This window comes from Ciconia boyciana, chromosome 3 (assembly GCF_034638445.1).
Source record: "Ciconia boyciana chromosome 3, ASM3463844v1, whole genome shotgun sequence".
NCBI lineage: Eukaryota > Metazoa > Chordata > Aves > Ciconiiformes > Ciconiidae > Ciconia > Ciconia boyciana.
Window position 1 is genome coordinate 61948077 of NC_132936.1, and position 25297 is coordinate 61973373.

The 25297-nt window shown below is 37.9% G+C and overlaps 1 protein-coding gene across 1 annotated transcript in view; it reads left to right on the top strand.

Moving 5' to 3' along the window:
* Positions 1-25297, top strand: part of LAMA2 (laminin subunit alpha 2) — a 386413-nt gene that overhangs the window by 339402 nt on the left and 21714 nt on the right. The window contains exons 48-57 of the mRNA XM_072855832.1: positions 3747-3906; positions 8838-8962; positions 11660-11822; positions 13913-14057; positions 16338-16476; positions 18168-18179; positions 20644-20764; positions 23071-23234; positions 23277-23289; positions 24669-24817. Of these exons, the coding sequence (XP_072711933.1) occupies positions 3747-3906; positions 8838-8962; positions 11660-11822; positions 13913-14057; positions 16338-16476; positions 18168-18179; positions 20644-20764; positions 23071-23234; positions 23277-23289; positions 24669-24817 (1191 nt within the window). The remainder of the gene's footprint in view (positions 1-3746; positions 3907-8837; positions 8963-11659; positions 11823-13912; positions 14058-16337; positions 16477-18167; positions 18180-20643; positions 20765-23070; positions 23235-23276; positions 23290-24668; positions 24818-25297) is intronic.

The following is a 25297-nucleotide window of genomic DNA, read 5'->3' on the forward strand; positions in this document are numbered from 1 at the left end:
TTGATGGTACAGGAATTTAACAAATGTCACCTACAGAGTTACTTACCTGCTTACAGAGGCAAATCTGATCGGCATCAAGAACTGCAATCAATCAAAGTATCAATTAACAAAGGAAAATTAGGCATAACAGTATGTGACAAAATGATTTAAAGCAGGTTTGCCACATGCAAACAATGTCAATTTTGTGAAAAAGTCAAATGGATGACAGAATATTTTTGAGACTCACTAGATCAGTGAAACAATGTCACTTGACTTCAGCAGGCCTGAATTAGGAGCAGGACCTGATTAGTTGTGATTTTAATCAAGTGTGATTTAAGCATTACCATTGCTTTAATTGTTAATGACAGAGTTTAAGCAGCACCCTTCCTTTGAGGACAAAGGACGCGTGAATCACGAGTTCGCTGTAGACACGTCCAGCCCAGCTCAGCAAGAATTCAGTTTTAAACTAATGTGGCAAATCTAAGCCATACTTTCCAATGAAGACTTTCTGTGCTCTCAAGGGGTCAAGGAGCAGAGGTTTCTACATGGTGTTTTGTAATCTAATGTTGATGACTTGCAAGAGTCATCTCATTTACGTCATGCATCTCCTAAAGAGCAAACCCTGCATGCATGGCGTTACATAAATTTTTCAGATGATCAGCCACAAAGTGCTGATACATTTTCTATAATCCACCAGTTTTGCAAGAACTGACTATCACTAGAACAATATCTTCTAACCTGATGACTTGTCATGCACAGGATAGCAATGTCTTTTTGCTGTCAAGTTAGGCAAGTTCTTTCTTCAAGCTCAATTGTCCTCCCTAAATAAGAGAGAATTATTTATAGAAGAGACTCCATTGTTAGCATTTCGGTCTGTTTGAAGATGAAAGACATCCGTGCTATTTGTGACATATTAGACACCCTAAAAAGTGTCAGTCTGCTCAGTGACTTCTGCATTATTGCACTTGGATGCACAAGCTGGAATCTTGATTTCAGCACAATATAGATTGAAACTGCCAATGACTTTCAGAGAGCATCAAACTTAAGCAGTTTAAAAAAAAGTCTTTAGCAACTGTTAGTCTTTCAACAATTACTACACAGAGAACTTTTATCCTTTAAAGGGCTTCACATCAATAAACCTTCTGAAAAATATAAAGTAAAAATTTGGAATTTCTGCTGCATAGAAAGCCATCTACTTAGCATACAGTTGATTTTGGAATAAAAGGTAAGATATTGTCATTAAAAGGAAATTAAAAAAAAAAATCTTTTAGAATAATGTGGATGGCTTTAGCCAACTTCTTTAAAATTATTTGGAGCAACTACATGTTCGCATACCCCAGATGTCACTTAGGAGATTCCCTAGGAAACTGAGAGTCCCATCCATGTGGTTTTCAGAGCTGCCAGATCAAGGTACAGGTGGGTAATGGAAGAGCTCCAATATTTTTTTGCAAATATTGCAAAAAAAATAGTGTTTTTCACATTAAAAGCCTTGAGATCCCTGACTACAAAGCAGGCAAGATGGCATAGATCTACAAATGTATTCCCCATTGATTGGAAACCCTCAAAATTACTTTGCAACCCTGCTTCACAGTTCAGGAGAAATTTATCAAAACTGAAATGTCTCAACTAAATCTTTTTTTTTTTTTTCTTATTTAAGTGGCTTTTTTCCAGTTCTATGTTATTTCATAAGGGAACTCTCAACTCATCCTGTTTTTTTGGGTAATAGGTTCTTAGCCAAAGGAATTTCTGAAGAGTGTTTTTTAGACATAAAATGCATAGTCTTATAGGATTTTTCCACCCTCTAGAGCCCTGGTCCAGTAAACTTTCTAAATCCAGGAATTCTGTAAGTACAGGATAACAATGTCTTCATTTAGCTTATTCAGTAGCCTAAGTTATGCAGTGTTCCTTGCTGTGCTCTAAATGTAAGTTCTTCAAGTAAAGCTTTATTTAACAGAAATGACAGTTCTTCCTGAAAGGTAGGCTTTTAACTTTTAGTATGCTTGTTACTTCAATACCCCAAGCCAATCTTTTTTGTTTTCTAATTAGACAAAAATGAATTTTGCATCTTTGCATGCAGCAAAGTTCAGGGCTTTAGAAAATCAAAGGGATTTTTTTTTTTTTTTTAATTTTCTGGCTGTGACTTGACAGTATCTTGATAGGATGAGTATGTAACTTTTCATCTAGAAAAGCTACAATGTGGAAATTTTTGGTGAATTTTATCACCTTTATTTAATCAGCTTCCTTCCTTTCCCTAGAAACCTTTTTCACAAATATAGACATAAAATCTGTTTTCTGAGAAAAATCTGTTTTGTCTAGCTTGAGAACAGGTACTGAGTAATTTTTAGAGTCTAATCAGGTAACCAGTGAAACGCTACTCGTAATCTAAAAAATGGGTAGTCACTCTTGATAGGTATATACTCTCTGTAAACTGTTATGGAAAAAGAAAGTAAGTTTTATTTAAAATGGTGTATTTATGCATTAAGTGTCAAACATATAAGTTAGAAAAGTTCCATGTAATATTGGTATCCATGCTGAGTGTTTCAGTGCTAGTTAGGGTTGCAAGATCAGGCATCCGTGTTAGAAATTTCCAAATTAACATGACAATGGTCATAGGAAATCCAGCATCCTATTAAAAATGAGATAAAGCAGCAATTTCCAAAGTTATCCATAAACCCACAGTAAGTGATCTCCCTCTGCCTACCTCATCTCCCAGCCACTCCTCCACCACATTACTGAACATACTAGATACTTCATCAGCACATGACAGGATTTGGGTCACACTCCATGCTTATTTCGACAATCATATGATGGCCCCATAAGAAATTATGTGTGTTGATTATGGTCCATCTGTTTGGGAAGAAACACTAATTTATGGTGTGACTATAAATGCCTAATAGTTTACTTCTATTAGGTAAGTAGTAAGCTTTCCATGGAAAGCTATCCATACTGCTGTAAGGGAAAGTAATATTAAGCAAATTATCGCAAAGGATTCAAAATTATTCCAGTTTCCTTTGAAATACCTTTCTCTATACCTGAAAGGCTAGGAGGAATCATCTCTCTCCACATTCTGTTCCTTCTATTGTAAAAAGTCAGCAAACTCTTTCCATGCCAGTTACTACATTAATATAACCTAAGGAGAAGAAAACTATCTATCTGCTGCAGAAACTATTAACAAATGGTAAATTCTTTTCTTGTTATTGTTGTTACCATCAGTTTTTGATGTGGTTCAGAGGACAATGGGGTAACATCCTTAAACATAATGGGGTTTGTGCCTGTTTGATAAGCAACCAGAGAGCTCCACTGCAGAAAATGCAAACTCTCTGCATCACAGTGGAGCAAACTGAAGTACTTTATCACATGATCATTCATTTCAGTTCAAATATAATCTAATAAACCTTATGAAATTCAGAAATTTAATTTGGAACCTTCCTGCATCATTTGTTTCATCAAGAAACAATTACTTAACACTAATTTCATCACAATAATTTAAAAAATGCAACTTCTTTGTTTTAGTCAATGAAAGTTCCTCTTCATCTGTATAGTGAATTTTGTTCAAAAAGGACATTGAGATGAGAAAAAAACCCTGGTTCTGTGATCATGTCTTTAACTTATGCAGGCATAAGAGTCTGTTCATTTGTATCAAAATGGAACATAATCAGATCAGTAATACATGCCTCTATTAAAAGATGCCATCTAAAATAGACTTTTCCTACGTTTGGTTTAACTACTGACTCTGTATGCTTAAATTATTTTGTTAAAATCTCTAGGACTGGGAAAAATGGCACAATATCAGTGCGAGCTCTGGATGGTCCTAAAGCTAGCATTGTGCCAGCCGCATTCAGTGCTGTCTCTCCACCTGGATATACCATTCTGGATGTAGATGCTAATGCCATGCTGTTTGTTGGTGGTTTAACTGAAAAAATAAAGGTAACGTCTTGTTCGGTGCTAGTGTATTAACTGGCTATTTATGTGGACAATTTTCATTACTTACAGTAGAAATAGTAAACTTTAATATGTTGGCATCATTGTAGTAGGTGCTTTAGTAGCAAATAGTACACCTGCACTCTTGAAAGCCTATTAGGATTTGCCTAGACATGTAGGTGCACAGACCTGAAGTTTCTCTGCCCATGCTGTTAACTTCTCCTAATCAGAAGCCTGGTGGCTGGCTGTATTGATGCAGCATTTAGCCCAAACAACTAATTCCCGCCAGGTAGCTGGATGCTTTACCTTGGACATACTGCTGCCCCAACAGGCTTTCAGTACCAGTGACAGGAACTCATTTCTGTTTCCATACGTTCCTGGTCTCCTAACAATGTATGTAACAATATATATTCCTTTGCATTCGGGGGTTTTTTTCTGTCATGTACCCACAGTATCACTTCCTCCTTTACAGTCTACTTTTGATGTTTCTGCTTTATTTTCTTGATTTTTTGTTCCTGTTTTCTGCCTGTACTACCCCTCTTTTTAACTGCTACCTGCATCAGGTCCCTGATCTATTTTCTCTTCTTTTTGCCTGTTCATTTTTCTGGTGACTGCTTCTACATTGCTTAACTTAATGGGAATTAATAGAAGATTTATGCCAAGTAGAATGGATGGAAATCTTTCAGCAAAAAATGTTCTCCCATAAGTAGTAATTAGGATATATTTTCCAGTGGAATTCATTACAAAACAATTTAAATGAACTGTTTCATTCCTGATCAATATTTTGGGGTTTTTTAATGTTAAAGTTACAAAATAATCATCATTTAACATTAAAAAAAAAGTTAGCATTTAGACCTTCCCAAACAGTGAACTCAAAGAACTTTTTTTTATACTAAAGTTTGTATGTCCTCAAGTGTTGAAATAGCACAATATTTTATGGTCCAACTTTCTAGTTTTTAGAAAGTTGAATTTTCTAGATGGTTCTGGTTTGGGAATATGTGGATAGACATATTCCTTTCTTACAAATAATAGTGTGGGTGCACATTTCCAGGCAGACAAAGACAAAATCAGAGGATACAAGAGGAATAGACAATGTAGATTGCTTGAAATCAGTGTCTTGAAGTCCAGCTTTAGCTTCAAAATGTGTTTTGGAGCACAGTCAGGTAACTTCATTTTAGAACTCAATCAGATTCATAACTCAGGGCTTCGGCACACACAAAAAAGCAAGACTGAGCAGACCTGGGCAACTGCTGGCCAACTTAACTGAGATATATCTGACTGACAAGCATTCACAGGAACAGGAAAAAATTTCATGAGATTTTGGGCTAGGAAATTGCAACTCAATCCATATTAGTAGAACTCAGATCTGCTTTATCTGAAATGGATCCACAAAAAAAAATCATGAACATTTACAAGTTTCAAAGATGCAGATGCAATGAATCTTGATGTTTCTTGTTGAACTTTAAGGGTGTAAATACCTGCCATGCACAGTTTTTTATGTCATTCGATTTCATATGGGAAATGGACAAGGCGGTCAATTTAAGATTTCTTGGAGAATTACATATTAGATAAAGCAGACTTTGCATCTTTTTCTGTGTTCTCCTTACAGCCTTAAACAGAGGTTCTGGTTTGCTCTCTACCTTCCAGCTTTCTATCTAAAGGCAACTAAAGGTGTTTACTTTCTTCTGTTAGTCATAAACAAGAACCCTTGAAAAATATTTCTAAAATTAATGAATCATCAGTTGCTAAAAGTGATACTGCAGAGTTTAGTGACCCTTACAAAACCAGCATGGCCTCACTGGCATTCTGTACTCTGTCCCTTTGATCTGTTTTTTCAAAGGGAATGGAAATAAACTGGTGAGAGGTACTTTACCTCCTACACCTCATAAATCTTCTCAGCTTGCTTTCATTCTTGGATTTTTGCTATGTCAGGTAAGTTTTAGTTTCTACTGTTGTTTTCACCAGTAACAAATTTAATTACATCGGCATATGTCCTGTTTTTTACTCACCATAACAACTCAGTGGAATAAACACTCCACTGAGCTGAATCCGGACTGTTCAGGGCTTGCAGTGCTGTCTAGCTATAATGACCAAAGGCCCAAACACACACAAGTCCATTAGAGTCTACAGGGTTGTGTCTGCCCGCCTCACTAAAATTCTTAACCGTCAGAGTCTGACTGCAGGCTCAGGAAGACAGACTGGCTCAGGTAACAACCATAAGTGCCAGAATTATGATTAAAAGAATAATTTCATCATTGTGTATTTAGAAAAGCACTTGAGAGTTTGGTTTATACACTATTTAAATTTCGTTGACTTAGTTGAGACCCTAGAAAATGTGTGGTCAGGTGGGCTTTGGCTTGTTGTCTTTGGGTGATCCCCTGAAGGAGTCATGAAACTTCAAATTCAAATGGCAGCCTAAACCCAAACCTTATTTGAATTTTATTTTAGATATCACTTTTGAGTTATCAGAAGGCAAGTGGGGCAAGTACTGAAACATAATAATGCCATTTATATTTGCACGGCTCTAGAACATCAAACCGCACAGACCAGAGCTTTCACCTGAATTCTACTTCAAAAAAAATGCTTGTTTACATTAAGAATCCAGAGAGTCAAAGATGATACAGAAATTCAGCAACAGCTGTTCTGTACCTAGCAGTCCTGTGCCTAGTCCTAATTTCCACAGCAAAGCTGTTAAATTTCCACATTAGACTAATAAAAATGTATGTTTTACTTGATGTAATCTCTAGGTTTAAGTGTTATAAACATTTTATTGTTAAATAAAGAGCTCTTAGTACATATGATCTCTCTTCGCACCTTTGCCTCACTTTCTACCATCAGGCTGTAACACTATTTGAGCAACCAGGCCCCAAAGCTGGTACCTACTGCTCCAATAAAAGATGTCACCACTCCTAACAAAGGTCATGTCGCTTAAATTGAACTGTCAGAGGAACAATTAGTTTGAATTTTAAAATATTTAATATTATATCTACTGCATCTACTTCACGTTTATTACTAGTAGTATTTATTTGGGCTATTTATTTAATATTTTAATACTAACAGTATTTGAATAATATTTAGTCAAGAAGAATTACTTAACAATTAAGTTTCATGAAGTGTGTATTTAGGAAAAAGTTAGAGATTTAGCAGAATCTCTGAAAGGAAAAGGGTTCAAGGGCTCTCGATGTTTCAGGGTAAACAAAAGGACCTGGAACACAGTAACATTTAAATCTGAACCCTCTCCTGAATGTTCTTTTTTCCTTTATTTAGATACAGTGAGGCAGAGGTGGGTAGTGAACACAACTGAACACATAAGACAGTTGTAGGATTGAGTATAAGGTGCGATGCTGAACCGGAACAGGAATTATGGATGCTGCAGTCTGATTCTAGAACAGCCATTTTCAACCTCAGTAACAATTCTCCAGATACTTTCTGGAGAATTCTCCTTTTTTCCATCTTAGACAGGAGAACCAACCTGATTTTTTTTTTTTCCTCCAGGTAAATAAAGACAAGGGCAGAGGTAGGAAGACAGTGTATTGTAAGTTTGGTATGCCTGATATATTTGCAATACAGGTTTTTAAACACTATCAGACTTGCTCTGTTCAGACACAGTCTGTGAATTAAAAGATAAATGATAACTTTACTTTTTGGGGAATTTTTGTCATCATGTGGTACAGTTGTCAGGCTCACAAAATGAAGTCCTTAACTGAGACTGTCTTCTAAAACCATGAAGCTCTTTGGACTCTTAGTAAATACTAAGGTCACTGATATTTTTTAAATCTTTGTCTCAGGAATCTGCTTTTTCATATTACTGGGTTTTGGAGTGCTTTAGATTTGTCCTGGGATTTTGTCCGCATCCCTTTTTGCATGCATCTTTGCAGTGTATTCAAAAAGAAGGCTCATTTTCAGTTTTTAAAAACATCTTTCATCTGACTTGAGTAGAAGACTATGATACTTAGATGTCATGAATTTCTCAGAAGTGACATTAAGTTCATACTTGTTGCTAATTAAAACCTTCCCAATTACCCTGGGAAATATCACCAGCACATTAAGTCTTTTGAGTCATACTTTTCCTTGAATATTTTCAAGTTGCACTTCTCCATATTCTCTTGCAAGATCTTAATATTCGTAATTGCTGTATGGAAAACAGCAGGTGCTTGTCTATCTCAAATAGCTAAGTATATAGATTTTCAATCAACTCATATTGATGAAGTGAAATTTAAATGAAACTAGGTATTTTTAGAAGGATAATTTTGAGCTGAGTACTCTGTGTACTGTCAAATATTACTACCTTGATCATGGTACCACGTTTATGATCTAATGAGCATTACCCCATGTGTGTGACCCTAGCTTAATGAGTTTTGATGGGATATGAGTTTTAATTGCTTTGCCATCTGCACTTTTTTCTGCATCCAAAATTCAGCATGAATTTTACAGGTCTAGCCAGTTGAGTTCACAGTTGGTCTTCTAGCTTGGACGATCTGCTCGATTTCCAGGCTTTTGAGCATTAAGTACAGTAGAAACATTTTGCTTATTGTATTGTGGGCAAGATTCCTCATAGTCCTTTCTATGAAGTCTTAAATAAAAATCCAGATAGACCTTGAACAAGTGGGAGCAGGCAGATCTCTGAATAGCCAGGAAAGCTGATGATGACATGGAAGCCAAGGCAGCTCCTGGTTCTCCAGGAATCGTTCTTCCTAGGCCTTCCCCAGAGTCTCAAATATAAATGGGATTTTTCATCCTGACTGATACAAAGTCTAGTTCACATTTTCACTGATCAGTTGTTCTATAGGGGGGCTTCTTAGATTAAATACTACCCTTGACATTTAAAATAAGAAGGAGCATCTCCTGGTATTTGTGATTTTCATACCAGTTATGCTTTCAGACACAGTAGATCACTTCAAATTGAATTCTAATGAGGTTTGTGGTTTTTGTTGCAGAAGTCAGATGCTGTAAGAGTCACCACCTTCACTGGCTGCATGGGTGAAACCTTTCTAGACAGCAAGCCCATAGGACTGTGGAATTTCAGAGATATCGAAGGTGACTGCAAAGGATGTGCTGTCAGGTAGGTAGAGCACTGACTGTTTCTCATGCTCCTTTGGGAACCTGTCTGCGGTGACACTGCATTCTGTGGTAAGCAGCAGGAATTTCCACAGCAGCCATAAGTTCCAGTAGACAGCTGTGGTCTGTATGCAACGGTGATTGTTGTAGGGAATACGATGTTAGGCTGCAATTACACAAAAAGGGGAAGCACCCACTCAGTCGTAAATGTGGCTGGTGTCTTAACAGAATTAAGATGGTGTAATAGTGCTGTGATGGAAAGACTCCTGCTAACCAGTAACCAGGATTAGTCAAAACCTAAGAGAGGGTGAGATCCACAGTGGGACTGAGTCTGGCTCACCGACAGCTGTGGTGTGGGTGCCTGCAGCTCTCATGCAGCATGGAGTGGCGTCAGGTGCCTCAAGGTGGCTTTCACAGCCACCAGTGTTGTGAGCAGAGACCACCACAAGAGAAAGGTGTTTCCATTCTCAAAAGAGAATGGGAAATCCTGTCCCTGTCAGTGACGTGTGGTTCCAGATAGGGTAAATGGCCCATCCAGGCAGGACAAGGATTCACATATGTAGGCTCAGAACTCTCTCCAGGAATTTTAAAACAACATCAGTTACTTCCTTTCCAGATGTGTCCTTGTCCTTAGAGAGCTGTGACCCATCTTCATTCATCTTTCCCACCGAACTAATCTCAAACACTTTCCTGTGCCATGTCTCAGCTTCCAAAAGCTGAGGACCCTTGTACAGAGGCACCACGTGATACTACAGCACAGTCCTGGGAATTATCATGTAAAGAAGACAGACTCCAGGTCTCTCACAACCTTGTTTATGGTTTATGACTTTCACAGTGACCCACTGCATGAAAGCAGCACTGTCCTCTTAGATGCTCCTGTTTTTTTAGGGAATTTGGCAGTGTCAGTATATGGTATAGAGCTCATGCTGCGTTAGGTAAAATAATTGTAGACCCAGTCAGGGAAGTTAAGAGCAGGCTAGTTTTCAAACTAGGCTGCTAGTTTGACAACCTGCTAAGGCTTAGCCCTTTGAAAATTATGGAAATTCCAGTTGTGAACAGAAATATTTTTGGAAATACCGAAGGATTCCTTGACTATAAATGTAGGCCCTTGACACTTAGGTGGAAATTTAAGGAGCATGATGATGGATATATGCATTTCAGTTCCAAGCAAGTCCAAATGGTAATGCCTAAACCTTTATGTGCATCTCTCTCTAAATTTAATTTTCTCATTCATTAGTGATAGTGTAGATCTGCTTGCTTGGAGTGGGGGTGGGTGAGAGGGAGATTAAAGAAAAAGAATACTAGATTTGACATTTGTAGAAAACTGTATTAAAAGCTCCCTTTTACCTTAACCCATTGTTCCAGTACCAGAAAGAGTCCTGTTCTCCTGCAAAATCTAATTGCAAAAACTTAACTGTTAAATGTAGCTGTGGAACGTGAGAGGACTACATTCAAGATCCTTGTATGTGTGCCAAGATAAATAGGAAACATGTTCCTGGCCAATATTTCACATGTAGGTCCCTTGTTCAAGTTCAGTTATGTGTGTGACTAAACCAAAAGATTGCTGTCATGCAGCTACCTGATCTGTGTGACAGAAATGAACAAGAGTCTATCATAAAAATCATATCAATCAAACTCAAGGACTGATCTTTTCTGTCCTGTAATGACAGGAATGCCAAAAACTGTGGAGGGACTGATTTTTCTGCTCTTGCAGTGTTTGTAATTTGTGGATAAACAGAGAATCACGGTGTTGTGGTTTAACCTCAGCTGGCAACTAAGCCCCACGCAGCCGCTTGCTCACTCCCCCTCCGGTGGGTTGGGGGAGAGAATTGGAAGAGTAAAAGTAAGAAAACTCGTGGGTTGAGACAAAGACAGTTTAATAGGGAAAGCAAAAGCCACACAGAGCAAAACAAGGAATTAATTCACTCCTTCCCATGGGCAGGCAGGTGTTCAGCCATCTCCAGGAAAGCAGGGCTCCATTATGCGTAATGGTGACTTGGGAAGACAAATGCCATCACTCTGAACGTCCCCCCCTTCCTTCTTCTTCCCCAGCTTTATATACTGAGCATGACGCCATATGGTGTGGGATAGCCCTTTGGCCAGTTGGGGTCAGCTGTCCCGGCTGTGTCCCCTCCCAGCTTCTTGTGCCCCCCCAGCCTACTCGCTGGTGGGGTGGGGTGAGGAGCAGAAAAGGCCTTGGCTCTGTGTAAGCACTGCTCAGCAGGAACTAAAACATCCCTGTGTTATCAACACTGTTTCCAGCACAAATCCAAAACTTAGCCCCACACTAGCTACTTGAAGAAAATTAACTCTGTGCCAGCCAAAACCAGCACATGGTATTTCCAAGGTTTTCAGTCTAGGACCCTCCAGAAGTTGTAAAATCACTAACAATAAAAAACCAAGATTTATTACAAGATGAAAGAGTACATAATGCTATTTTACATTGAGGATGGCAAAATGAGTCATTACAGACCATGAGATATATGCAACATACTCCTCTTCCATCTTCCTCCCGGATGTGCTTTTGTTTTGGACAGCCGGTGAGCTGACCTTACAGCTTCACTTGTCAGAATGGGGTTTTGATATGAAATCAAACCAAGTTCAGGAAGACTCCCAAGAGCGTCCCTTCACTCCCCAAGCCCCCCACTTTTCTTTTAACCTCACACGGCAAAGGAAACTGGTTGGAATTGCCCCTTTTCAGCCCACAGGTGGCAGACGGTGAAGGGACGGTCCAGTTCGATGGTGACAGCTACGCCATGGTGAGCCGCCCGATCCGCTGGAACCCCAATATTTCCACAGTCATGTTCAAATTCAGGACCTTCTCATCGAATGCCTTGCTGATGTATCTTGCTACTGACGACTTGGTGAGAAAACCAGATAACCTCCACACTCCTTACAAATTTCATGCCATCTTTACAGTGGCTGAATTCATCATACTATGAAAACAAATAGTAATTTAATGCAGCACTGTTCTGGTATGATGTTGCCTGGTATGATGCTTCACTGCTGTCCAAGTGAAGACAATGTTGTAGTGTGGAAGTTGACTACCTAGTGTTTACTGACTGGGGAGCATTATGTTAGACTGAGGGGAATTCTAGCTTTTATGAAATTACTAATTAATTTTCATTTATCCCAAATGTTTACTTGTGCAAACATTGCCAGTTGTGGTTGTACATTCATAGTTAAAAATATCGTAGTGTGAGGGCAGGGAGAATATGGGAAGAGACAATTCTCAGATAGAAGTCCTACTGATATAAAGAAGAAGTTTGTGTTTAATGTGAGTGGCATTAAAGGGGAACCGAATAGTGCAACAAACAGCATGTGATGGTGATGACGATTTTACAAGGTCTACAAATGGTGCCTTGTACAGCTAAAATAGAGAATAAAAACATTAGTTATAAAGCTGTTCAAGGTTTTTATTCACACACACTATCAAATGTGTGTGAATAGCAGGGAAAAGTTATTTATGAAGACATCTGGCCAGATCCTCACATGAATCGGGAATAACTCAGCTTCAGCATCTCTGATCCAGGTTGATTTGCACGCCTGACTGGGAACAGAATCCTTTCCTTAGCCTTTTCCTATGGGCCAGAAATTATGTACAACAGTTCTCACTGATGTCTTGAAGAATTACTGAGCACTCACTATTTTACAAAAACTGTGTTTGTGTAAATCAGTCTTATTTCACATTCCTGTATTTTGGGAAAAATTATCATAATTGCTGGAATTGTCAAGGAGGAAGGTGCTCCTTCTGACTGACTATAGTAAAAGATAACATTTTATTATGATAATGAAGTACTTACATAGTTTTTCTAATTCATTTTTAATTTAATATTGAAAGTATAATTAATGTAATTATTTTATATGATTCCATATAATTATTTTGTATAATTATTATTAATTTATGTAGTTTTCTAGAAAAAATTATTTACTTGAACTTCTGAAAAACACTGGGAGCTGGAAGGCAACTGGTCCTCGATACAATTTGTCTCTTAAGATATTGTCCCACTCTATAAAAACTTTGAGGATGCTCTTCCTAGTGATGCATGGATAGACATGCATAAGCATCTAGAATACTGAGTTTGTTAAATTTTACTCTTTTCTTCTTAACATAAATTTATGTTCATATACATAACATTATTATCACAGTTTTGCATAAGTATTCAGCACATGGTAAAGTATTTTCATTCCCTCTAGATCTGAGCACAGGTGGAACTGGCCATGAGCAAAATGATGATTAAACTTAAAATTTCTCTGGTACATTCATGTCCAGGGTCATAGTTCCACCATTACTTTCTTAATGGCTTTCATGCTATCCAGTTCCCTGGCTATTTGGTTTGCTCTTTGTATTCTGCCAGCTCTTTGTAGATACTGCAGCGTATACCATTGCTCCAGTCAGCCATCTCCAGTTACTGCTTAGATATTGGTGTCAGTGATGATAATAACAGTTCATACCTCTCTGTTGCTCCATCAGTACAGGTTACTCTCTGGAAACCCTGGTAAAACAAGCCCATTTTACCATCTTTACTATTCTTGTTTTCTACCTTGCAAGTTTAAATCTAGCTGAGGTTTGTAGTAAATGCACTAACTGTAGTACAGACATATACTCAAAGCTGAGTATTAGTTTCAGGTAATTATAATGTGTATCTCTGTCTTTGATCTAAGAAAATAAAAGTACAGACATCCCATCAAAACTCCAGCTAAATTGTTAGCAAAATGCCAACTAAGTTAGCAATCCAAAGGAGAAGAAAAGGGATGAAAAGAACTTGTTGGCAGCAGACTTTTGTACATTACTGTCCTGGGCAGTAAATGCCTAAGCAGGTTTTTTTAAAAAGCTTGAAAAAAGTTGTCTGTTGTCACCCAGGAAAAGAAAGTGTTTAATGTCAATGTCATATGCCTCTTACCAAAATGAACAAGAATCATAATTTGTGTATCTAATCCTTTTCATTAACAGAAGGATTTTATGAGTGTAGAACTCAGTGGTGGGCGTATAAAAGTCAGCTACGATCTGGGTTCAGGTACAGCTTCTGTTATCAGCAACCAAAATCATAATGATGGCAAATGGAAATCTTTCACCCTGTCAAGAATTCAAAAGCAAGGTGAGTTCCTGTGGTGTCATCACCATGACTTTCCCAGTTACCTCTGCAGTACAGCTAACCATCTAATCATGGGGAAGACGTTGTGCAAAACTGCTAGAATTATAAAGTTCTAGTGATTTAGCAACTTCTTTTGCTTAGATTACAGGTGTGTTGAGTTGCATGTGAGTGATTGCATTGTCAAACAGGCCTTTTATGAACAGGTAGCTTAATTTTCAGGCATAATTCTGCTTTACAGTTGCATAAATTACATTCTAAAATGCTTCTGAGTGGGGAAAAAAGAAGCTTTTTCATCAGTTCCCTGATGTTGTTCAAAATCATAAAACAAACCTGTGTGATTTTTGTTAGGACAGCACTAGCTTTTATGCTGTCCAGTCCTCTCATGCTCGGCATATCCCAAAGCACTTAAAAAAGCAATGACTTCAGTACTGATAGTACAGTATCTCAGCAGACAAAAACAACAGCTATTTTATATTCCCTAATGATATGCAGAGTGCCATGATCTGAATCTGCATGGAAACAACTGGGAACATCTTCAAAAGTGCTACTAATTCTTTAACCTGTTACGGGTGCAAAATGTGAAGTTGTGGCATTTGATAAGATCACAAAGAATGCTGGCTATGGTGCTGGCAAAACCCTTTTTTTTTGTTTGGTTTTAATCTGGTTATAGGACTGGTAGAATCCTACCTGAGCCAAATTAATTTTCTTTATGGCATCTGTGACATTCTCTGTGCCTTTGTATCCTGAGGTCTTTCTGCATTCTGAATCTTCAGGGTCACCACGGGCCCATGAACACGCTCTTCCTCCTCTGCCCCTTGCAATGCCAGCTCTCTACCTGACCTTCGCGTCTCAAACACAGACCCACTCTCTTGTCATTTGGCTGAAGTAGACTGGGGAGCCGGGACACTGGCCAAAATAACTCAGAGCTCTCACTGGTAGATTTGCTGCACCGTTAGAGGAGGAATGCCTTGTTGCTAGCCAGTTGTCTTCATTCATGCTTAACTCAGGAGGTATTAAGATAAAATACAATGTCACATAATTGTAATTTATTCATACCATTCAAACATATCGTGTTTATAAAGAAGATCCAGGTATAGAAATGAAAGGAAAATTAGTCTATTTACAGTAAGGTACAACAGGAAAGTCTATCCCCCATTCAATTATCTTTCACTCCTGAAAACGGTAGTGTGGTTTCAGGTTTTGCACATTCCTTCTCTCTTTTAAGGCATTTATTTAGTCAGCTGCTACTTCAAGAGGCTCACCTGTGGGGAGAGCTTCTATCAGAGAACACTCTTCCTCCCATCTTCCCATTCCTCCTTCCTCTCCACAGAGTATACCTTACTTCTTCTAGCCAGTCCTCCCTGTGAAATCTCCTAAGAGGCTGACATGTCTTTCATCTCCAAACTCACTCTATTCCATCTTTAACCAGAAATCAGGCTGGTCACTTTTTAAATTAAAATAAAGATTAATTTCATTCCTTAGGTATGGAGATGGCGGGGGGGTGGGAGAGGAGCGTAGATTATAAGCAATCTCTTGCATTTAACTGTCTGAAGGAAAAAAAAAAAGGAAGGAAGGAAGAAAGGAAGGAAAGAAAGAAGAAGGAAAGAACCCTTTCTGTGCATCCCTGTGGTAGACTATCCCCTTCTTCCTTGGGGGCTGCTCAGCATTTTCAGTGTGTCTTGTCTCTCTCATTGAACTTTATATTCTGTACTAATCCATACGTTAAAAATATACATGGAACAAGCTTTTAAATGGGATGGTTGTATGTAGCGCATCACTGACTCCAGACTGAGATTAGACATGACAGCAACTGGCTGCTTTGGGTTTGAAAATGGTTTAGAGTGACTGATCACCGATCTCTAAGGCACATAATGACAATGCTTAACAAACTTTTACAATAAAAAAAATCCTGCTCAAGTGACAAGCTTTGGACTGACATCACAAATTAGATGTAAAGTGATCTCTTCTGTCTTGAATTTGTCCTGTAATTTGTCCTCCAAATTACAGTGACACAAAGAACATACCAAATTGAAACAGGTTTAGAAAATACATAAAAATAAAGCATACAGAATCCTATAGCTTTTCAGGTTGTTATGGAAACAGAGGAAAGTGCGGGTCTCTTCCTCTGCCCATAATTGACAGTTTGGAAATCCAGTGTCTTAATTGCAAAATACAACCCTCCCCTCACCTGCTAACCCTCCAAATATTTCTCTGTTGGTTTCTTACACTAAGACATCGTTGTTCGTGTCTGATATTTTGAAACTACTCTCAAATCTCTTCCAGCCAACATATCAATTGTAGACATAGACACCAATGAAGAAGAGACCATAGCAACAACTTCTACAGGCAGCCACTTTGGGCTCAACTTAAAAGGGCATGAGAAAATATATTTTGGGGGATTGCCAACCCTGAGAAATCTAAGGTAACGTGGCTCAAACCAATTTCTTTACTTTAGGTAAGGGGATGTAATGCAGTATAATCTTATTCTCTGTATCTATTTCTCAAGTTCACTTGTAAGTGAATGGTGAGCTCCCAATGTACCCGACATTGCCACAGCAGACCAACGCTTTATTTACATATGTTGTGTATTTCAATGTATTTCACACAGCTCACATTACACAAATACAATGAAAATTGTGGCAACGGTGCAGTACAGCTTTCTGATGCTGTGCAGAACTATGATGTAGCTGACTTTATCTTTTTAAGTATTTTTTTATTTGATGAATAGAGTTTGTTACTCCAAAATTGCAGAAATGACTCCATACCTCCACAAAATTAAGCACAAGAGTTTACCTTGTGCATGAGTAGAAGAATTGAACTACAGACTGCTCCTCACAGGATTAGTGTTAAATGGGTATGCATGTCTGCATAATCAGGGTCAGTATACTTTCAATATGTCTAAAAATGTTGTGTTTAGATACCATTTAAAATTATTTGTAGACAGAAGTTCCTGAACTCCTTAGATTAAATTCCTCCTGTATTCAGGAATTAAAGTATATGATACAACACTTTTAACGTATTTAATGTAAATAGAATGAAATATGACAACCTTTTCCCTTCAGAAGCCTGATCCTGAATTTCTTACTCAAATAAAATTCCCATTATTCATTTTTAAAGTATCGCATATTATTCTTGATGAACTTTAAGTTAAGCTTTAATAAACTAAATAAATGGGATAACAGACACTTGAATTTAGTGACTGTATTACATGGTTTTAAATAGACCAAAAAACTTACTTGTGGTTTAAATGAATATTCAGCAGTTTTGCAATGACAAGAACAAGAGAATTCTGTGCTACAATGAACAGATGAGCAACACAGAAACAAGCCCATTAATCTATGTCAGCTTTAGCTACGTGGCATAACGACAGCCTTGAAGTGGTCTTGTGCACAAGGAACTGTTGTGATTAGTCCACAGGCTGCTCTGCAGCTAAAAGAAAGGACATATTTGTTAATTTATTAGATTAATAAATGACCTCTAATGTCAAATCACCCAGCAATAAAAAGATCCAAGACCTATTTTACTCATGAAGTATAACACTATATTATGTAATTGTGACATCACACTAGTGCATAACAAAATGTCTAGAGCAATTATCTTCCAGCAAATCCTTTGTGCTTGCTTAGAAAATCAGTGTACCACAGCTACTTGGACCTGTGGTAACCATTTTGCCTACAGCTATGGCTCACCAGTCACTGGGGCAAGATGAACGTTATAGTAAATTAGAATAAAAAACAATGAAAAGGGGATTAGGGCAAAGCTGAGCTACTACAAACAATAGGTGCTGAGGTACCCGTGACTTTGTAATTATCCGGTCGTGTCAGTTCTGCCAAATTCTTTTACATGGTTTGCTTTTACTCACGAGCAAGTATAGCAACAAATTATAAAAGCTCTCTGACATATTACATTTTAAGGTACCTGTTTGCAGAGTAACCCTGTTAATTATTATAGCTTGATAGTGTATATAGAATCTCACCATCCATAATGTGTTGTTTGTAAACGATATATATATGCTTCACTGTGAAATATTTTGAACCTTGCTAATAAGTATCATTTGCTACAATTAATTTAATTTTGATTTTTTTTTTTTTTTGTCTTTCTCTCTCACCCTAGTATGAAAGCAAGGTAAAAATAATCAGATTACTTGCATGACTTGCATGTGTCTAGTAAGTGCAGCTTGAAAGCACAGGTGGCAATGCAGAAGCAGTGTGTGGGCAGTATTTATACCAGCTGTTACGCTAAGGCTGTTAATTCAGCAAGTTGCTCCTGCTGCAACAAGCAAAGCTGCTCCCAAGTGCTTAACGCTGTCATCTTACATGCTGTGCACACACCTACACAAACAACTTTGACTTTCTTCACGCAGCTGCTTACTTCAGCTGTGTCTGTTTATGACACTGGAATGCCTCAGAAGCAAAGCTACGGCAAGCTGTACTGCCAGGTTTGGTTCTGACCTCCAGGCTGTAAGAGCAGCGTAGTCCCGGGTCAGGCGAGGAGCGCTGCACTCCGAGGCAGCGAAGTCGTTACTGAGGAGGGGATGAAAGCGAGGCGCGGATTTTTGTGAAATTTGCCACTTCTGAATTTAAGAACAGGAGGTTGAGGGGGGTATAGGGGAGGTCACCTATTTCTGACTGTGGTTTCAGTTGGCAACTATTTGTGTCCGTTACTTTTGCTTTGATATGCTCAGATATGAACTGAACTTCACCATGTTTTGCAGCTTAATTCCTGGCTTGAATTAGAAAAATGCAACTCCACCCCCCCCCCCCCGATCCTGAGAAAAATTATTTCCTCCCAAGCTCCAGAAATCTTTGCTTGTGTTCCCTTGAAACTGATCCTAGTTTGGCAAAAAAAAAAGGCCAGGAATTTAGGCAAGATCTGAATGAACTTGGACCTTGTTTTGTATGTTTTGGACGGGAACAAGGGAAAAAGGAAGTCTTAAGAAAACAACAAACAAGTGTTCAATGTTTGCGAGGATGTAGAGTTCAGAGGGGTTGGGAATGATAAAGATAACAGCAGCTGCTTGTAACGGGACTGCATGAGAGCACTCTGTAACGGGACAGGGCAGGAAGCGGGGAGGAACACGGATGGCTTCTGGGTGGCAAAGAGAGGAGCCTACGGGCACTGCTGATAATGACATGCAAAACTGTTCTGCGGCTGGGAAGATAAGTCTATAAAGGAACTGGGGAAGAGCTAGGAAATAAAAAATCAAAATTGAAAGGTGACCATAACTAGATGACTGTAAATAAAGCAGAATATGGATTATTTTAGTAAGCCAGATGCTTACTTTAACTTATGCAGGGGATGCTAATTTGCCAGAGAATACACTGCGCTTGCTAGGATGGCTATGATGCAAAGAATGGCTTTCAGTACCAGAACATGCAGCTGAACAGTATCTGTGCAAAATGGTTTTGTTTTGTAATTAACATTCTTTAAAATCTTTTCTTTCCTTCCAGGGAGCTGAAGTGTTTGGGTTTTTTTTTCTCCCCACAAATAACTCCTTATTTGTTTTCCAAATTCATTTGTCTTTCTTTGAGCTGTTCGTATTATTCAGATATTCTCCTAAGCACTCATGGGTAATATTGTGAGTGAATTAACTAGTGCTTTTTTTCTTTTTGGATTTACTCTCCATGGTATGAATGGTAACTTTTTTTCTGAAGTGACTTTATAAGGCTTTTCTTCTTGCAAGCCTGGTTCAGATTTTGCCAGCAGTTATGGTCTCACTCTGGTGTTCCCAGGCCTGGGAAATCATACTTTTGCATTCAAGCATGCTAGCTTTGGTGTTACTTTCAGGGGTTTTCTCATTTCTTCTGGCAACCGGCTGATGAGCCAAACCGTGGAACTTTGCAATTCTATTACAATATTTTCCTGTCTTGGATTCTGTTACAAACCCAAGTGTTTTGTTTTCTTTAACTGCCTGAGAAAGTCAAATATATTGCTGTGTCACAAGAAAATATGCAGCAGTTTTCATAGCAAAGATACTGGGAATATAAAATACATAGAAAACATGTCAGTCCACCTAAACATAAAGAATTCCTAAAGCATAAAAAAAAATCAAATGAAAATTTTTTTCAGTTTTTGGCAAAGACTTCATCCAAAATGGTTGTATGCTGCTAAAGTTCCTCTTTCGTTAGGATTTAGCATGCAAAAAGATGAATGAAACATCTGTCTTCCAGTTAAGGTCTCTCCTTATTGTTATGATTTCCTAGCTTGCATCTTTCTGCTTTGCCTAAGGAATAACTACTTACTTATTTCATAGCTCACTGCATTTAAACACCAAAGGTGACAGCACTCCTTTACCAAAAAGAAAAAAAAAATGAAAGAAAAGAAAAGAAAGAAAAAATGGAAAAGATAACTGTTGTCAACTGGAGATTAGATGAATCTACCGTTACACCTTTGACTGATGGAAAGCAGAGTACAATATGTGCTCATAGGTGTAGAAGGCAAGATGTATTCATTTGAGTGTACGCGTGTATTTAAAAAAAAAAAAATCAAGCATCTGTGCATCTGAAAATGCATATGTCTGTGTCTGGCTGACTGTGTTCTCCCTAAACTCTATTTTTGAAAATACATTGTACTTCTACATTTTTTTTAGGCCTGAAGTGAACTTAAAGAAATATACAGGTTGCCTCAAAGAGATTGAAATTTCAAGGACACCATATAATATATTGAGTAGTCCTGATTTTGTTGGTCTAACCAAAGGATGCACACTAGAGGTTAGTCTGACTTCCATGTATTTTGGTCTTAATGGGTATAAATGTTTTCTGGTTTCTGATTTTATGGCATAACATATTAATTGTATAAGGCATATTCAGACACACATAGGGATCTAACCTGAAAAATCAGAACAGTTATATTTAAGAGAAAGAAAGATGAATGAGTCTGATCAGCAAGTATACCAGTTTTCCAGATCCTAACTTCTTGGACAGTATCTCTGGACAGTTGTGATATTCCTATCCCTAAAGGGTAGGATTTTCTGAAATGCTTAGCAATGGTCTAGCTTTGTTTCAGCTGACTAAAATGGGAATTATTGACATTAATGAGGATAGAATTAAGCACTGACAATATTGCAAAAACCTTAAAAATTTTGATGCATATAAAATCCAAGGATTTAAATTATTTTTTAAAAATTGTTATTATAACATCATTCACTACAGAAAACCTGAGGTACTTTGAAATTCACAGTATATTTGGGGGTGACTGAAACAAAGTCACCTTTAGGATAGGAACTGTAGAGCACTTACTGTTATGACCTACCACTGAGCTGGAAGGCACATTTCTTACTGATCATTAAGAATGTGCAAAATCGGTGTCATTATTTTAACTTTAAATACAACTCAAGTCTATTTATTTTCAATTGTTGCTGCTTCTAATTAACAGGCTTTCAATGCATATAAAATTAAAGGAATCTGATCCTAAGTTTGAGAGAGAATGTAGTAATTTTCCATGGAAAAGAAGAGCCTTCATATATAAAAAAATATTTCCAGTGACATTTGTCTCCTAATAAACAGTTTATATTTCTTCCCTGGAAATGTATGCTATTTAAGATAGTTTTGCAAGCAGATATATGATCTGGAGTTCCATATCAGATACCACTACAGCAAATCCAAATGAGCTGTTGTTAAACAGATGCTCTCCAAACATTTTTCTCCAAAACATTGAAAATTTCCTTTGAACGGTGACTGGAACCTGGCCAGGCCAAAATAAGACGAGTACCTTCTTTTGGTGTTTTTCTCACTTCTATCTCTGGCTTTCATCAGAGCAAAAAGCACACAACAATAGGACTCTCAACCAGGATATTAGACTAGGTGGATCTGTCATGAGATGGCCATTTTTAAGTTTTCAGGTTTGTGACAAAGCTAAACTGTAAACAACCAGATTGCTCAAATGCTTTTAAATCTTACAAGTCTGGGTTCAGCAAAAATTTTCTACAGATGTTCATATTTGTTTGCATTTATTGTAGGTTCTTTCCTGAATAGGAAAGAAGAATAGTTGTGTTTATTTTCTTCTGTTGCTGTGAATCTTAGAAAAAACTTTGTTTTTCACATTATTTTGTAACTCTTGAGGTTTCAGAATTTGAAGTCTAATTGGATTAACCATTTTTTGTTGGGGAATTAAATAAAATACCCTAATTGTACAAAACAGGATATGTAGGATAATTAAAAAGTGAAGTAAAAGCAAAAGATAAAGACTGGATATACGCTCAAGTATTTAAATGCCCTCGGATTTCAGAGAAAGGTGAACATCATCAGCAATTATTTTATCTAGCATAATCTATTATCTCTAGACCTGAAAACAGTTCTACTGTACTGAAAAAATGGTGAGTTATTTTAGAAAAAGTCACTGTTTCTATCAAATGGTCTTCCCTGTCTGGAAGAGTACAAGAATTGGGAGTTATTACAGAAAATCTTCAGGACTATGCACTGATTTATTATTTGATGACATATTCTACTCTTTAAATTGTGTTAATGGCTACCAATGTCCAAAGAGTTGGGCCATGCACAATGAGTGCTTTATTTATGAGCCTGAGTCATCAAGAAAGCAGTGGTGCTTAGTGAAGCAATAATGATGAAGCAATAATGACTGATTAATGAAAAGTATTTTCTGGGCACATGTGACAAATAATACAATCTAGTTTATGTTCATATTGGCTATTGTTCTCTATTGTACTGATTTAAAAGCAAAATCCCACTGTATTAACTGAATGAAAAACGTTCATATAAAAAAACACCTGTGAGCAGTTATTTTTAATCCAAGAGGATATACTGAAATAAGACTGGAACTTTGCCTTCCTGTAAGACAGGATTCCAGAAATACTCTAATGATGCCAGATGTAAACAGGTAAATTAGTGTTTGCACAACACTTTGAGAAGTAAATTGCGTAGTGTTTATTATTACTTTCCATCTCACCACACTAGTTATATTTACATAGTTTTTTATTTTAGTTAATAAATCTTTCTGCATGTTCATACTCTTGCTTTTAATCCTACTAATGGACTTTCCTGTCCTCTTCTTCCTACAGAACATTTATACAGTTAGCTTCCCCAAGCCAGGTTTTGTGGAACTGCAGCCTGTCTCCTTTGACATGGGCACAGAAATCAACCTCTCCTTCAGCACCAAGAATGAGTCTGGGATCATCTTGTTTGGCACAAGTGGCACGGTTGTCCCCCCCAGGAGAAAGCGCAGGTACACTGGGAGGAAAGCTGCCCCTCTGAGGAGAAAGCGCAGACAGACGGGACAGGTACGAGGAACCTAGCAAAAGATAAAGAAAACGCACAATTTTACTGAACTTCTTCCACTTGGTTCGTTTCAAGACACTGTCAGATGTTTATACTTTCAGTGCTAGGGAATCAATTATTTCTGATGTTATCCTTTATCTGATGGAGAATCTGATAGAGGCTCAGAAATGGTTGTTTTGCATTGGGGTAACTGTTTCTCTTAAAGATTTACAGTAAGGCATCCATTGCTTCTTGCTAAACAACAACAGATTTGTTTTTCTATCATATAGATGCTTCCATGTTGTTTTTTTAATCAAACCTAAATATTAGAGAATACTGTTCTTCACTCATTCTGAGGACTACTTATGCACTATTAATGCTTGGAAACGTCTCTCATTCCTGTTCATATAGACATAAATAAGGGTCATTCTGTTTCCCCGAGACAAAAAAAAAAAAAGCTGCTAAAAGCAGTGCAAGATAAGGCCCTTGTTTGGGATCACTGCTGTGGGATATAAGACTTAAGAGTGCTCCAGCCTCTCCTTCTCTCCCATAAAATACAAATCTGCAGTATAAATCCTTTCTGAAGAAGAGGATAGAGTCAGTCTGTTCAGAGGAAGTACCTACAGAGTCCAAGTGACTAACTGGTCAAAGTGTGATTGCTGTGAAAAATTATTCAAATCTTGATTAATTAAAAACCTCACAGACAGACTTACTACAACAGAGATAAACAGAATATTTGGGTGCTTTCTTTGTTCAGGACTTCTGGGAAATGATATTCCATTATTGTCCTTCCTGCCTGTTTTGGAAGAGAGCTCTCAGTGACCTGGAGGAACATGCCCCAGGGACAGCACATTATAATGGCTCACCCGCATGACATTAACTTCAGGGTAGGGGCTCCTTTATCGTTACCCAGCTCTTCAGGTCACAGAAGTGAGCATGACACTCATTGCTATAGTAACTGGAGGTTAGATCCTGAAATCCGCTACAACATGATGTTGGTTGCTAGAGTAACTACTAGCGTGATTTGCCAGCCCTCCGAATGCAGAACTCATACTGAGATCAATGCTGTTCAGGGCTTGATGTGTTTAAGACCAGGCCTGCAGCAAAAATCAGAAGAATTGTAGGTTTGAAGTCTCCATCCTTCCCTGCAAATAGGTATGCAGAGAGTTAAATCTTTTGATGAGGCCTTCCAGCGTGACCTCATTTTACCCATTCCTCATTACAAAAATACAAGAGTCTGAATGTAGCAGCAGCAGCAGAACTGGAACTACAGTAGCTTGTCTATGGTGAGCAAATTAAAAACCAGTGTAAGAAAATAAAACATACACACTAATGTAAAACTAAGTGAAATAATTTCTTTCCAAATGTAACTTACCTTCTCATACCAACATACACATTGCAGGCCTACTATGCAGTGTTCCTGAACAGAGGTCGACTAGAAGTGCATATCTCCACTGGGATACGGGATCCCCACAGAATCACCATCAAACCAGAAGCTGGCGAGTTTCATGATGGCAGAGCACACTCCATCCGGATAGAACGAGCTAAAGGGTAACAAATACCTAGAAGTGCTACAGACCACGCAGCACAGCTAATTCAACAAAGCGAATGTACCGATGTCTTTAGCAATCCATGTAAATGCTTCTGCTGAGGCAAAGAATTTAGTGTAATTCCATCCTTATCCAAAAATTTTTAGAAGTTAGTTTCTGACAGTGCTTATTATTTTGCAGAGCTAAGTTTATATGCTTTCGTAGGCTATCAATCAGCCTGTTTCTCCAGAGACCTGCATTTGTCTGAATTGGCATCTTTAACTTTCTGGTTCTTGGCAAATATATTTTATTAATCGAATCTGTGGATGAGAAATACTGCTGTGGTACAGTAAATCACCTTTTCAAGACATGTAGAAAAAGACCTTTTTCAAAGTATATAAACAGCAACAGCACAGCAGCCCATAGCCTTTCTGAGATGCCATGTGCTGGTGTATATACACGGGGTTATGGTGGTGCCCAGCTAAATGTGGTGAAACAATGA